Source organism: Coturnix japonica, chromosome 4 (assembly GCF_054131305.1).
Source record: "Coturnix japonica strain WE chromosome 4, WE-NBRP24, whole genome shotgun sequence".
In the NCBI taxonomy this organism is placed as follows: domain Eukaryota; kingdom Metazoa; phylum Chordata; class Aves; order Galliformes; family Phasianidae; genus Coturnix; species Coturnix japonica.
Genome location: NC_140666.1, coordinates 37541890 through 37555303, shown reverse-complemented (window position 1 = coordinate 37555303; position 13414 = coordinate 37541890). Strand labels below are relative to the sequence as shown.

The 13414-nt window shown below is 35.9% G+C and overlaps 1 protein-coding gene across 5 annotated transcripts in view; it reads right to left on the bottom strand.

The window, feature by feature from the left end:
• The window catches only part of DCLK2 (doublecortin like kinase 2), a 71696-nt gene that overhangs the window by 44681 nt on the left and 13601 nt on the right, over positions 1 to 13414 (bottom strand). For all 5 annotated transcript variants that reach the window (XR_001554836.3, XR_001554837.3, XM_015861111.3 and 2 more), the window contains exon 2: positions 12121 to 12455. Coding sequence is in view for 3 of the 5 variants with exons in the window: in XM_015861111.3 (XP_015716597.2) it covers positions 12121 to 12455 (335 nt within the window). In the remaining 2 variants the exon portion in view is untranslated. The remainder of the gene's footprint in view (positions 1 to 12120; positions 12456 to 13414) is intronic.

Sequence of the window (13414 nt, the reverse complement as noted above, 5' to 3'; positions counted from 1 at the left end):
TAGCAGTGATCTAGCATAAACCTTTACATAAGCCAAAATATCAGTATTCTGGGTCCCACCATCAGCAACTGAGACTGGGCTGCTGCCAGTTCACTGCTGTTTGTAACACAGCCAACTTAAAGTCATGCTGCAATTGCATCTCTTCTCTAAAGTGATCCTTCTGGAACTGAAATGTACTGTAAGTTCATGCCTGCTCCACACAGAAAGGAGGCATGTAGTACAAAACCAATGCACAGCTTGCATCTGGGTATGCGACTGTACAGAAATGCACATCATACGCTAGACTCACCTTGCAGTACCTTGGTATAAAAGAACAGGCTGTCTCAAGAGCACAAACACACTTTGCAACTAGCAGCAGTGCCAGGAAGTGCTACTTAGCAGCACATCAGGAGCAGATACCACATCTGCTCTGAAGAGAAATTACTTAAGTAACACTGTGGCAAGGCTGTCATTACCAACTACTGCCTATCCCACATGCAACAATGTGGCACTAATTCCATTCCTACAGTTTTCTGTAGTCAGGTCAAGATTTTATTCCTCTCATCTCCAAAAGGTAAGCAGCGTCCTAATTTAAGAGGCATATAACACAATTAATCTTTTTGCTTTCTGCTAACTTTCATTACATGCATGGTTCAACTTACCAGCTCTCTGATCATAAAAAAGCATTACAAATATCAATATTAATATTAATAATAATAATAATAATAATAATAATAATAATAATAATAATAATAATAATTCTCCTTTGACAAATATTTAGCATAAAATTTGTCATTTTCTTCCTCCTCTGGCCATGAGCATCTGATGCTCTGCAAAAGCAGAAATGCTTCTTCGGTGATGATTTCTGACATTCCTTTCAAATGCTGATATTTCAGCTATTGCACCACAGTCTTGAAAGAATACAGACCATAAAAGCGGAAAGTGGGCATTTCACAAAGACATGTCAGGATACTATCACTGAATCTCACATATTAGTTATGTGTGGTACATATTAGTGTAGATTCCCTTTACACTCATTCCCCTTACAGTTTCTCCCATTAAGAGAATTCCTGTATGCACTGGAGTTCTGGTCTGAATGTCAACCACTCCTACGTTTGTATACAGAAGTATTAGCCTTAATCCATTTAGTAGCTATTGCTAAAGCAGGCATATAGTTCTGCCACTACTCCTCCATTGGGAGGTTACTGCTGTCCTTATTTCTACTCTCAAGGTCTAAAGCTTTCACAGATACTCGCCAGTGCTTAAAGAGCTTCCTAAGCAGCTTCTGGGAACATATGTTGTTGTTACTAGCTCTGGGTAAAGTTTCACTGCGTGTGCCAATCAGGTCTCTGTGGGGCCCTGTCAGTGATCGACTGACTTAGTATTCGAAATTAGAACACAAGCCCAGCTACTTTAGGCAAATTCACTGCAGGAGTCCTAATTCTTATCTACACGAGCATATCAGATCATAGTTAATTGATTTTACTTACCCTGACATTTCCTGTACTGGTACATTAAAATGGGCTGGCAGATACCTGTCTGGCTTGCAAAGCCTTCCCAAAGAAGAAACACTCATAGAAATTGCCTTAAGGAAGATGTCTAGCAACATGGTTTATATTGATACAAGGAGTCTCATTAACAAATCATTTTAATTTAATTGCAAGTGGAAGATCTCAAGAACAAGAGGCAGCATGGCTCACTTATTCTCAAGATAAAGGCACAATCCTAAAAGTTTTCTAGAAAGCACACATGGATCAGGGAAGTGAAGTTTGGTTTTTTTGGTTCTTTTTTCTTTCTTTTACTTTCCTGAGACACCAGAACTATTTCTGGTGGAGGTACAGACACCTAATAAGTGAAGCGAAATTTGAACCTGAATTTAAAGTGATCACGTATTATTTTACTGTTCCTGGTTAGGTTTGTAGAAACCATCTGATTTCCATGAACACTGTGCTGAAACTGCTGATTCAGGTACTGTATGGAAAAGCCAACTGCAGCTGTCCAGAAATACATGGTTCAAACTGCATCTGCTGCATATTCCATGCATGTTTTCCTGACAGGTTTTCCTTTGTTGAAAGGGGACTAAAGCACTAGAAGTCTACTTTGTAGTCAAAACAATCCTTTGAACTTGTTTGAATTTCAAAGGATCAATTTAAAACAATCCTTTGTATAGTTATTATACAAATATTTACATTCTGTATGTGATGGTTACACAATGGTGCCTTTAAAGGAGTGAGAACTATTAATAACATCAGTCATCCTGAAATCTGATTACTATTATGTATGGACTGAAAGGAACTTTCTCCAAAGTCCTGTACTGAGGTCTAAAACTAATTTTTATGACTTCTTAGTTCCATCTATAAGGTGATGGAGAAAGGTCACAGTTAATTAGGGGAAGGCAGACATCCCATTTATGCTACAGAAGTGAGGCAGAATTAGCAGTGTGCAACCAGAGCTTTTATAATAGCTGTTTCAAAAATGACTAGTTTGTCTAGTGCTGTATAACCTTCAACTTATTCCCTGTAACAACGCAGCTGGAGATGGCCCAGATGCTACCAAGAACTTTATCTTGGCATAAGTGCTGGTATTTTTGGAAATGAATTTCTCAGAGTAGAAATTCTGATGTGAGAATTGAGTCTTTAAAATAGCTGGGTATGTGTTTGTGAATATTGAGATTTTAAGTACAGCTTAATATATAAGAACTAGCAGCCAGATTTAACCATCAAAGAATCTACTGCAGTTGGATATTGGAAGTGAACAATCTGCTTAAATCCTATTAAAGTATATCTAACTTTTTTTGTTGTTTTGAGTGTACAAATCATAAAACAGTTTTTAATGTGTTTTACAAAATATACAGACAAACACAAGTGTATGTATATGATAAAGAACGTAATTGTTAAAGGTCACTTTTCTCACTAAATCCTAAATATTCCACTTCACAGAAAACCTACATTTTCTGTTATAGTAAATTATGATTAAAAATTATGATTTTATAGAATAAGACAAAACTATAACTTGTTTCCTGACAACTGAGGATAGTTTACAGATAAGGATCTCTCGGAAACATCTAGGAATCACACACTCATTATTTAGCCCTTAGTAAAAAATATTTTTAAGTAGGCTAGTTAGTCTAAAAATGACTCATAGTATGAATGGGTGAATCATTTAAATCATTTTGAGAATAATTATATACAGATAAATAATACACTAAAGAAAAAAATAAAGGTCACATAGAGCATCTGACTTCAGATTCACCCCTAGCAAAGTCAATTTACACAGCTGAAATTAATATCTCATTGCACACCTGCCATGGCTTTTTTACTTCAAGTCATTTTGATCTCCACAGAGCACATTTTTCCTTTAAGCAAATGAAGAAATGTTGCAGTTCTTACCCAGTGTCCTAACAAGGATTCTTGGTAGAGACCAAATGTGAAAATATTGGACTCCAGCTTTCCATCCTTGCTTTCCTGATATTTACAGCAACAAAAACTGTAAACTCAGAGCAACGAGCAGCAATAGTTGCTGTTAGCAGGAAACAACCAATAGCCACTGGCTTTTGAGACAAGATGGAAACACAGTGACTACCACTTTGGAAAAGTTTTGGGAAAAGATTCCAGTTGAGAGGAAGATCCACTTTCAACCTCTTTTGTGTAATGAGTCTAAGGCATATTCTTCCTCTAATGCAGATGTGATTTCAAGATACTGTCATCAATATACGCTGTTACAGATGAAGGGGAATAAATAGGAGGAAAAAAATACTAAAAGATTTTGAAATTATTACAAATACGTGCTCCATACCTGAAAGCAGTAGGGGAACAGGGAATCATATTTAATAGAGATATTCAAAAGTTTATTCTCAAGAGTTTGTCCTGTAAATATACCTCACTGTTCCTTGAGTACTTGTGTCCAAGTACTTGAGAAAAAACAGAGCATGTATGCTTCTTGTTTTCCTTAGCTTACTAGTTGAAAATTTTAATTATAATGTTATCTTTTGTAACTAGGACAGTTGGTAGAAAATAGTTTGTACATCCTACATACAATGATATCATGGACATCTCTTTCCTTCTCTTAAGAGAAATACATAGGTATTCAATGAGCATGAAAAATTTCCTAAAAAAAAACCAAAACCCAACAAAAATAGATTTAAATGTTCATCTGCCTTGCCTACCTATCATCTGCACATCTCTTCATACACTTTTTAACCATGAAAATTTTCCCACAGTATAATGACTAAGGCACACTCCTACTATTAGCATTTATTTTATATCTCCTAGACATTAAAATATACATATATCAATGACATAGTTAAAATAGGTTCATCTACTGCAATGGCAAATAAAGTTCTAAATTAAAAAAAAATGTCAATAAATCTATAGCAAGGCTTCTAGTTAAAATAGTAAATGAAGCCCCCTCAAAACTTCTCAACACCACCTTTGCATCTTGGTCTGCACCATTTCCCATGGTGGTTTTTCTGATAGTACATGAATGGAGACTATGGTGAGATTCTCAACCCTCAAATAACTAAGAACAAATCCTTTTAGTAAAGACTCCAGGGCTGAAAGAAATAAGTTGTCTGTTTATACCAGCAGCCTCCTTGATGTTGAAACTGCATGGATTTTTTTTTTTTTTTGTTTCCGTGTGAAAACAAAGTGAAAAATGAATACAGAACTGCAAGTGACACTTTATGAATCAGACTTCATCAGCTGTTCATCTTTTTACTCTTAGAATTCCCCTGCTTATAGAACTGATTTTACTGTATTATGCTGTAAATAATAAAAAGTATAATTATATGAAGTTTTCAAATATCCAATTACACAAATATTACAAATTTGCTCTACTGTATTTACACAATAATGTATCAGAGCTTTCATGAGCATCAGCAAAGGACAGACACATTTGCCTACATAAGCCCTAGAGCTTCAGGGACACTTAATTGCAGCAGGAAACTTCTTAGCACTATGCTTCTTCACACACTCATCAAGCATCAAGCCAAGTGTAGTATGTGAACATGATCTAGTTTTTCCTGAGGCACATCAGGTACAGCATTCTCTTTGCTCAGAAAGCTAGAGCATCACCCATTTTCCAGGATTATTTTGGAAAAGTCCACCTGTAGCAGAAATGCTAAGTCATGGCCTGAACCACTGATGGAGCACCTGGCAGGAAGGCAGGGCCAACCTAGGGGAGCTCAGGTGCATGCAATGTACCCGAGTAACCAGCAAGGGAGGAGCCAGGACCCACACCTTCCCAGACTTCAGTTAAGGACTGGCAGTGGAGGCATGGGTATTTTGCTGGATATTCCTGTGATCCTGAGGCCTTCTAAGGGTAAGTAGCTTTTTTGTTTGTTTTCTTCTTCTTCTTTTTTTTTTTTTTTTCCATTTGATTCTGTGTTCTTGGCTGCTGTGTTTGGGTTTATCCTCATTTGTTGTACCTTAGGGCATTGTTACCCCACTATCCTATTAGTGTGCCTAATTTAATGTGATTAGTTATCCTATCGTGTTATGGTATTGTACCATATAAAACTGTGGCATCGAAGGGGGCAAGAATTTCATCAACACTCTTGATTGCTCTTTCTCTGTAATACACAAAGTCACAAAATCTTAATGGCTGGTAGGCTGTCTTCCATCTGATATAGGTGTTGAGGGTAGATTTGTGGCAAGCAGCGTAAATGATAAAGACGCAGTGGATGTTCTTTGGAAACATTCTAAACATATTCTAGTTTAGTTCAGTAGCTTACAGGGTTTTGTTTGTTTTTTTTTTTTATATCCTTTGTTTTCTTCTGAAATTCTTTAGCATTAAAAGTCTCTTACAATTGCACAGTCCCTGTGCCATATATCAATAAACTAGACTTCAACATAGACCAAACAAGTATTTAAAAACGTAAGATAAATGGTATGCTTTCAAAAAACAGAAGATGATTGTGGCCAACTTTGTGTCACAGGTGCTATGAGAACACTAAACTTCACTGCCTCCACAGAAAGATACTATCATCCTTTGTAAGGCTTACAGATTTCAAGATACAAATAGGGTTATTGCTCCATTTAAGTTCTGGAAAGCTCTTTTATTTAAAAGGTTGGCCAGTATTGCTTACTTCAACATCACATTCCCACCAGTTTTCAGATTACTGTGCTTAGAGGTTTGCCGCAAATTAAACAGGTACTAATATTTTGAAAATTAAAGATGAATATTCTCCTTTCTGTCTGTCCCATGCTTCCTGCCATTAGTTTTGTATGGGTGAGAATAGAGTTTTTATTGAAGGCTGGTATAAATCTAGTAGGAAAGTCTTTATTTTAGCATTCTGTTATTACTGCTTTAGAAAACTTAAAGAGACTGATAATCTGATTCCAGCCAACTAAGCAGCAGCTAGTAGAACAGATCCATCAGTGTGACAACCTGAAAGACGCATCTCAAAACTAGAAAGTCTGATCATAGGCTACCAGGAAGAGGAACAGGGAAAAATCAGTCTTAAATCTTTCAAATGCAGTTGTAGTGTGAGGTGTCACAGGCTTCTTTAAGAAAAGTCTGCATATTTAGATCTGATAATCCATAAACTATTTTCTGAATTAGAAAAAAAAAAAAAAAAAAAGATAATTTAGCTAAAGGAAAAGAATTCATGATCTCCAAGTAAGAACAGACCTGTGAAACAAATTCTAGTTTAGCATATGACAGCTGCAGAATGAATTCAAAAGATTTTTTTTTTGAAACCAGACTAATTATCTGTTAATGGCCAGGCTCAGCGGGACACAACAAATTCCCAAGGTTTAGTTTCCAAGTCATGTGATTTCATCTTAGTGTGGCAGATGGCAGACAATGACTGCATACCCTTCATTTATTCTAACATCTACACACTGTAAACCAGTGTTGAAATTATTGTAATCATACATCAGCAAAGATTCAGTGTTTCTGTTGGTGACACCACTGTCTTTGCAGTGATTGTTTCCCACACTTTGCAGTCTGTCATTTGTATTAAGTGCTGTCAGCTCTCAGAGCGCGCAGACAAAAACTGAAAACCCGACAGGATTTATCCTCTCTGTGGATCCAGAAAGACTGGCAAGTTGGATGCCAGTTGTAGCAGTACACATATGCTTGCTTTTAGTTAAAATACCAGTTTATTGGGTTTTTTTGTCCAGTTACCATTCTCTACTTTAGAAGTGCTGACTTCCTATCAGAGTCTGATTTTTATATTCTTTTTGACAAATACTCTGTTATTTTAACATCCTTCTTCACTAATCTGTTGTTTTGATCGCAGTTGGTATTACTGATTATTTATCTAAGCCTTACCTTGCTGGAAAAGATTAAATCTGCACTCACAGGACCCTAGCCATGATGTTTTGAGTACAGATACATCACATCCCCAAAGCTAGAATTATGTATCCCTGTGGGAGTAAGAAAAGGAAGGAGGTATATGTTCTCCATTTATCTGCACTCTATTTTAGGTTTTTTATTTGCAGAAAGAAAGGATACACAGGTTCCTTCCTATCTACCTTCTTCCTCCAAATAAATTACAAATACTTTTGTTTCAGAAAGCCATGACCTCAATTTTTTTTTTTTTTTTTTTTTTTTTGCAGATGGAACAAAGCTAATGAGCTTTCTCAGCATGATTGTTTACTGACAGTTTAAGACTCTCATCTTAGATGACTCATTAGATGGTTATTTTTTTTTATTTTTTTTCCCCTTCTTTAATACTTTCAGTGTCATAACTTTGATACTTTTAAGCAAAATCCTTAGTACTTGCATTTTCAATTCATTTTACTTTCATTTCTCCTCAGAATGGTAATGAGTCTATGACCACTGAGGTAAAAGCTGTAAATACTTATTTGAGGTAAATCCTGAACACACTACCTACCCGTGGCATTTGTATGACAATATTAAATGGAATTACTTTAGAAAGTGTTCCTTTAGAAGATCTCTAGGTGGAAAAGTGGTATAGGTGCATTTTCAAATTTAGGGTGTTTTTCGGATCTCTGCATCTATATCAGGGCACAGTTAATCTTGAGATAGTTTCATATAATGCCACCTTCCATAAATAATCACAGATAGGAAAACTTCTATATCCATGGATAGAGGCCAAGATTATCTCCTGTTTGAGTACACAATTTCCTCCTTCCCTCTAGCAATAAATTACCACTGATTTCGGTTCTGAGCCTACCAACTGAAAATCTGAAGAGAAAAAGAAACACAAGAGCACAAAAAATAAATAAATAAATAATAAAAATAAAAATTAAACTTCCTTGCAGTATCCCTAGATGAACTCCTTTCCTGTCATATGACTTCCTCAACAACTGGGCTACTTTAATTATTTTTCTTACACTCACATGATTTTTATTCTACACCCAATAGACAGACATCTCTCTATGTTTGTTCTCTGAAGCAATACTAGACTCTAGTATAAGACCATCTTTCCCCAAAGTCATATTTTATTTCAAATGTTAGATGAAGTTGGTTAGCACTGGGTTTACTCTTGCACTGGGTAAACCTTGCTCTATGGATTTTACTCTGACGTGCAGGTGTGTGTACTTGTGTGTTTTACTTGCGGTATGTTCTCAATATTTTTAAGAATGGAGTATAGTATAGATGTCTCGTCCACCTTTTCAATTCGCATATAGACTTTCACCCATGAAACTGAAATACAATGCAAACTTGAAAAATTATTGACTTCTGGGAGTAAAGTTTTCCATTTTCTTTTTGGTGGCAAATAATGTTTCCATGTTTTGTATGTTATTATGTTGCTACCTTCTACTTTGCAAGAATTGTTACTTGAAGCTTCCAAGGCAAGGTGGAAATGCTCCACTGCCTTTAGAGATATCAAAGGGTTAACTTCCCAACTGCAGAAGCTTCAGTGTGACTGTCCTTGCTTCACAGTAGGAAAGTGACAGATTCCAGCAGAGAATAGAGAAAGGAAAACCCAGCCAAATAAGGAAAGCACTCTGCTCAGACAAATATATTAGGAAAACCTGCATGTCGGAAGGACAAAAAGTGGAATGGCAGAAGCCAGCACACCAAAGTAAAAGCCTAGTTATTTCATGTGATTATTTTTCCTCAAAACCAATCACAGAAGTTCTGTAAATTAATTTTTTATATGTTAGCTACTTAACAAAAATGAAATGACAAGTTTTGCACAAATGTAGGTAGACTAAATTCTGTACTTAAGACTACCCAGTGTTAATACTCCAAATCACATCACGCATTTATTACACATCTGATGACAAAAGGAAATCCTTCCAGATATTATAAAATCTTACAATTTAAAACTAGGTAATTGCCTTCCTACAAAGTAATCAAGGAAAATAAGTGAGATGAATGTTGTTCTCTGTTATTATCAGGCCTTGCTGTAGCAAAAATTAATGAAGTCAGATGAGTACACAAAACTTGTGTTGTAGATATTTCCATCATACTGTTCAAAATTAAAAACAAGGTTCCTTCATAGATCACTGGTTTTTATTTCCATTTCTTACTACCCATATATTGACAGAAAACAAAACTGTCCCATAGTTAATGAGAACCGCACAATCCCTTTCAAAAGGATACAAATTTTATACATGTATGTTTTGAACTCTTGAATTTCAGCATCAGTTCCACATACTACCTACTGCCTCTTAAAGATGGGGAAAAAAAAAAAAAAAAAGGAAGAAAAATGGTATTTCCTCAGAGTTAAAATAAGAGGGGGGTGGGGAGAGAACCTTGAGAATCACAAAAGCTACATTTATAAGAAAGTAGCCATTTACAGAGTCTTTTTTTTTTTTTTTTAATGGTTGCCTTTCAAGCTGTGCCAACAATAGGAAGGACATAAAAGATCTGCCTCTGTTGCAGATTTAGAAGAATAAGCAATTACTACATTAGAGAAAATAGGCTCAGAAATTTCCACCAATTGGCAGCAAAGCAACTCTTTATTTGCCAAACCCTACAAAGTCCTTGGGCACCAACCTCTTTGTATACCAGTATTAAACAAAGAAAGAAAGAAATTCTCTTTGCCTCAAACCAGGGTCAGCCCTTTGCTTTGTCATTGTTGTTTTCCCAAAAACAGCCCCCCAGACATCTCTATCTGCCTAGAGAAACAGAAGGTGGTTTTTATTACCCTGGTGTCTAAAGTCACAGGTATTCCACCTGAGTCACTATATCGCATAATCCCTTAAATCATAATTGTACTGTGGCTGTGCAAGGAAAGGCTCCTTCCCAAAGCTCAGCTGGAAGAGAAGAAGTCCTTTCTTCCAAATGCACACAGATTATGTGGAGATGAAGTAGTAACAAGCATGCAATAAGGATATGTGCAGCCTGCTTCCTGCAGGACATAGAAATATCTCTATTCTGCTTGAAAATAACTACATCTGCAGTCTAAATCTGGCTACCAGGGAAAGGCAGGAGGAGAGATTCCATAGCACTGAGAAATCTTACACTTATTTTGAAGCATTACTTATGATTAGTTGTTCTGACTGCACATTGAAGGCAGTCATTGTCCACCATGAGTTAACACTGATATGAAAGCAACATATGTGAAATTTAATGTTTGACTGCAAGTTGGTTAATTTTATTGCTCCCTGATGAACCACTGCAACTACCACATAAATGCAGGTTAGTGAGTTTCTATTGTGTCAATGAATCATAGGAGAATATAATCTGATCTGTGTCTCCAAACTGTAGCAGTTGCCTTTCCAATTCTTCCGAATCTTTTTGAACTATTTTCCTGTGAAAATAACATTACTTTTATGTGGGACAGTAACAGAAGGCTTCATAGGCATAAAATAATTATTGTAGAATAAATATCCTCAAAGCCATTTTGCAGTGAATTAAATTAAACATGACTAAATCACATTTCAGGACTTTTAAAAAGCAAAGCACATCCTTAGAAAGGATTCTCCTGTAATAAATCTCATTAACAAATCTCGTTTAAAAAACAACAACAACAACAAACAAACAAATAAAAAACGCACAATATACAACTATTCAAGAACTAAAAATATGTAGTGCCCTTGAATATCAGAGACTCAGTTGTTCTTTGGTATTAATAGTGAGACAAATACATAAAAGTACTTCTCTACAAGCATTTGATTATAGAAAGTTTATCTGTAGTACACAGAACGTAACCAGAGAGACAGACCCCACAGCCAGATCATTTGAATCAGTGCACTTTTCCTGCAGTGCATTATCTAGCAACTTGCAACATGAAGCAGGTGCTTTTCAGTGGTCTGTAGGACCACTACTATTATAAAAAGCCTGAGGAAAACAAGCTTCCTGCTCTCCTTAAACAAAACTTAAACCTTTAGAAGTAGCATGTGCAAACAGATAGGTATGTAGATATGCATAAATATCTTTTGAATGAGCAAGGATTCCAATATTTAATCAACAGTACCATAGTCCATGTATCAGGTATCAAACATGATCTACTTTTCAGCCTATGTTGCTCTGCATTACTAGACTTGTAAAGCAGTCAAAATTCCTATCAGTGTCAAATAATGGCATTAGGTGTCAATGTCCTGCTACACAAAAAGCTGACTCACTAGCCAGACTAATCAACAGCAAATGCATTACTGGCACTTTTATCATGTGCAGCACAATGTTCTTTTGGGTCACTCCTTTGTATTTCTGGGTTAGAATAAAAGACCTACTGTATCATTAATCTCAACAGCATGTTTTTGCCATTTGAAAACTAAAAGTAAGGCAAGTTACAAACACTGCCTGTGAAATGCTATTTCAGATAAAATTCTTGACCTTTGCAATCTCAGTTACTCTTTTGAGGATGACATTCCAGTATTTTTGTTTATTAAATAACAAACTGCAGAGGTGAAATGGAAGAGGACCGCAATGTTTTTCATATAACATGACACCATGCAGTAGTCTAAAAATATGACTGCTTCTGAAAACGTGTATTTTAAACAAGTTTACTTTCAAAAATTTCAAGTGAAACTAAATTACTGAAAATAATAAACACTTAGTTTAGCAATACAACACAGTGTATGAAAAACTATTTTTTCTTCTACTTAAAGTAGTCAATCTCTTGAATAGAAATTAAAAAAAACATGCTGTTTACTTAATTGTCCTTATTCAGAAGCAAGTTAAAGCCTATATAGTAATAAGAGCTTTAGTTATAAAAACAAACTTAATTAGAGTAATTCATAATTATTAGATTTTCACAGCAATTTAATCTCCTACCTGCTTTCCATCCAGCGTACAGAGTCTCTTGACTACACCTGAATCTAACTTAATGGCTTCAGTGATGTCAGTCAAGACCTGTTCAAAGGAGTGAGCAGTCTTCTTATTCAACAGAATTCTCACAGCTTTTCGTGGTTTTACTCCACTCCTAATAACAGTCACCAATTTGGGTTTAATGAAATCTTTACTCTCCTTCACTTCACTCTTTGTGGAGGACAATGATGTCAGGGATCGAGTGGACCCGGTCCTTATGTTCACACACCAGTTTGGATTGACATTCTTGGTATAATCAACTTTCCGATATGGTTCGTTTGATGCACATACATAACTTTCACCTGAAAAAAAAAAAAAAAAAAGATGACATTTTCTTAATTTAGATTTTGCAGTTATTTTTATCAATTTAAATAATGACAGATTTGTCAGAAACAGTGGTTTTCCTGTATTCCAACAGCAGTGGTTTCAGTAGGTTTCAAAAGACCTCTGTTTAAGCAATGCAATACAATGACGGGTAACAAGGATGTTGAAAATATTTCCCATTTCTTTTCAGAGTGAGCAAAATGTGAGCATCTTAAGATCCCTGACCTGACCATCAGAAGGTATACATGGACTTCACACCAAGGATATGCTGTTGAAATGTAGTCAACTCTTTTTGGATTCAGTGGAGGTTGTTGGTCTAAAAACAAGACTGAGACTATAGGAATAATAAAAGGACAACTACATCAAAGTACTTGAAACCAGCCATGATGCGGTTCTAAGGAGTCTTAGTTTTCTTGTGCATGTTGGATGTTTCTGTAAACAGCAATATGAACTTGAAGAATCACAGAATTATAGGGGTTGGAAGAGACCTCTGGAGAACATCTGGTCCAAACTCTCTAGTAAAGGAGGCTCTCTATGGTAGGTTACACAGGTAAGTGGGGTTTAAGTATCTCCAGAGAAGACTCCACAGCCTCTCTGGACAACCTATTCCAGTTCTGTCACTCTCAAAATGAAGTGATTTTTTTTCTTATGTTCATATTGAAATTCCTATGTTCCAGTTTGAGCCCATTACACCGTTGGAAAGAGCCTGGCCCCATCCACTTGCTCCCACTTATTAGATATTTATATTTCCTTATATTCATAGATGAAAATATGCACAAAACAGCAACTGATATAAAGATCTCTTCTTCCAAAAAATAAACAGAGGAAAATGAGCTGTTTTCAGCCCACAAGCTTCTGGAATGGAATACCCATGTAGCTGCATGCACACTTGTGGTAGGTAAACACACACACACACAAAAAATGAACAAACAAAACC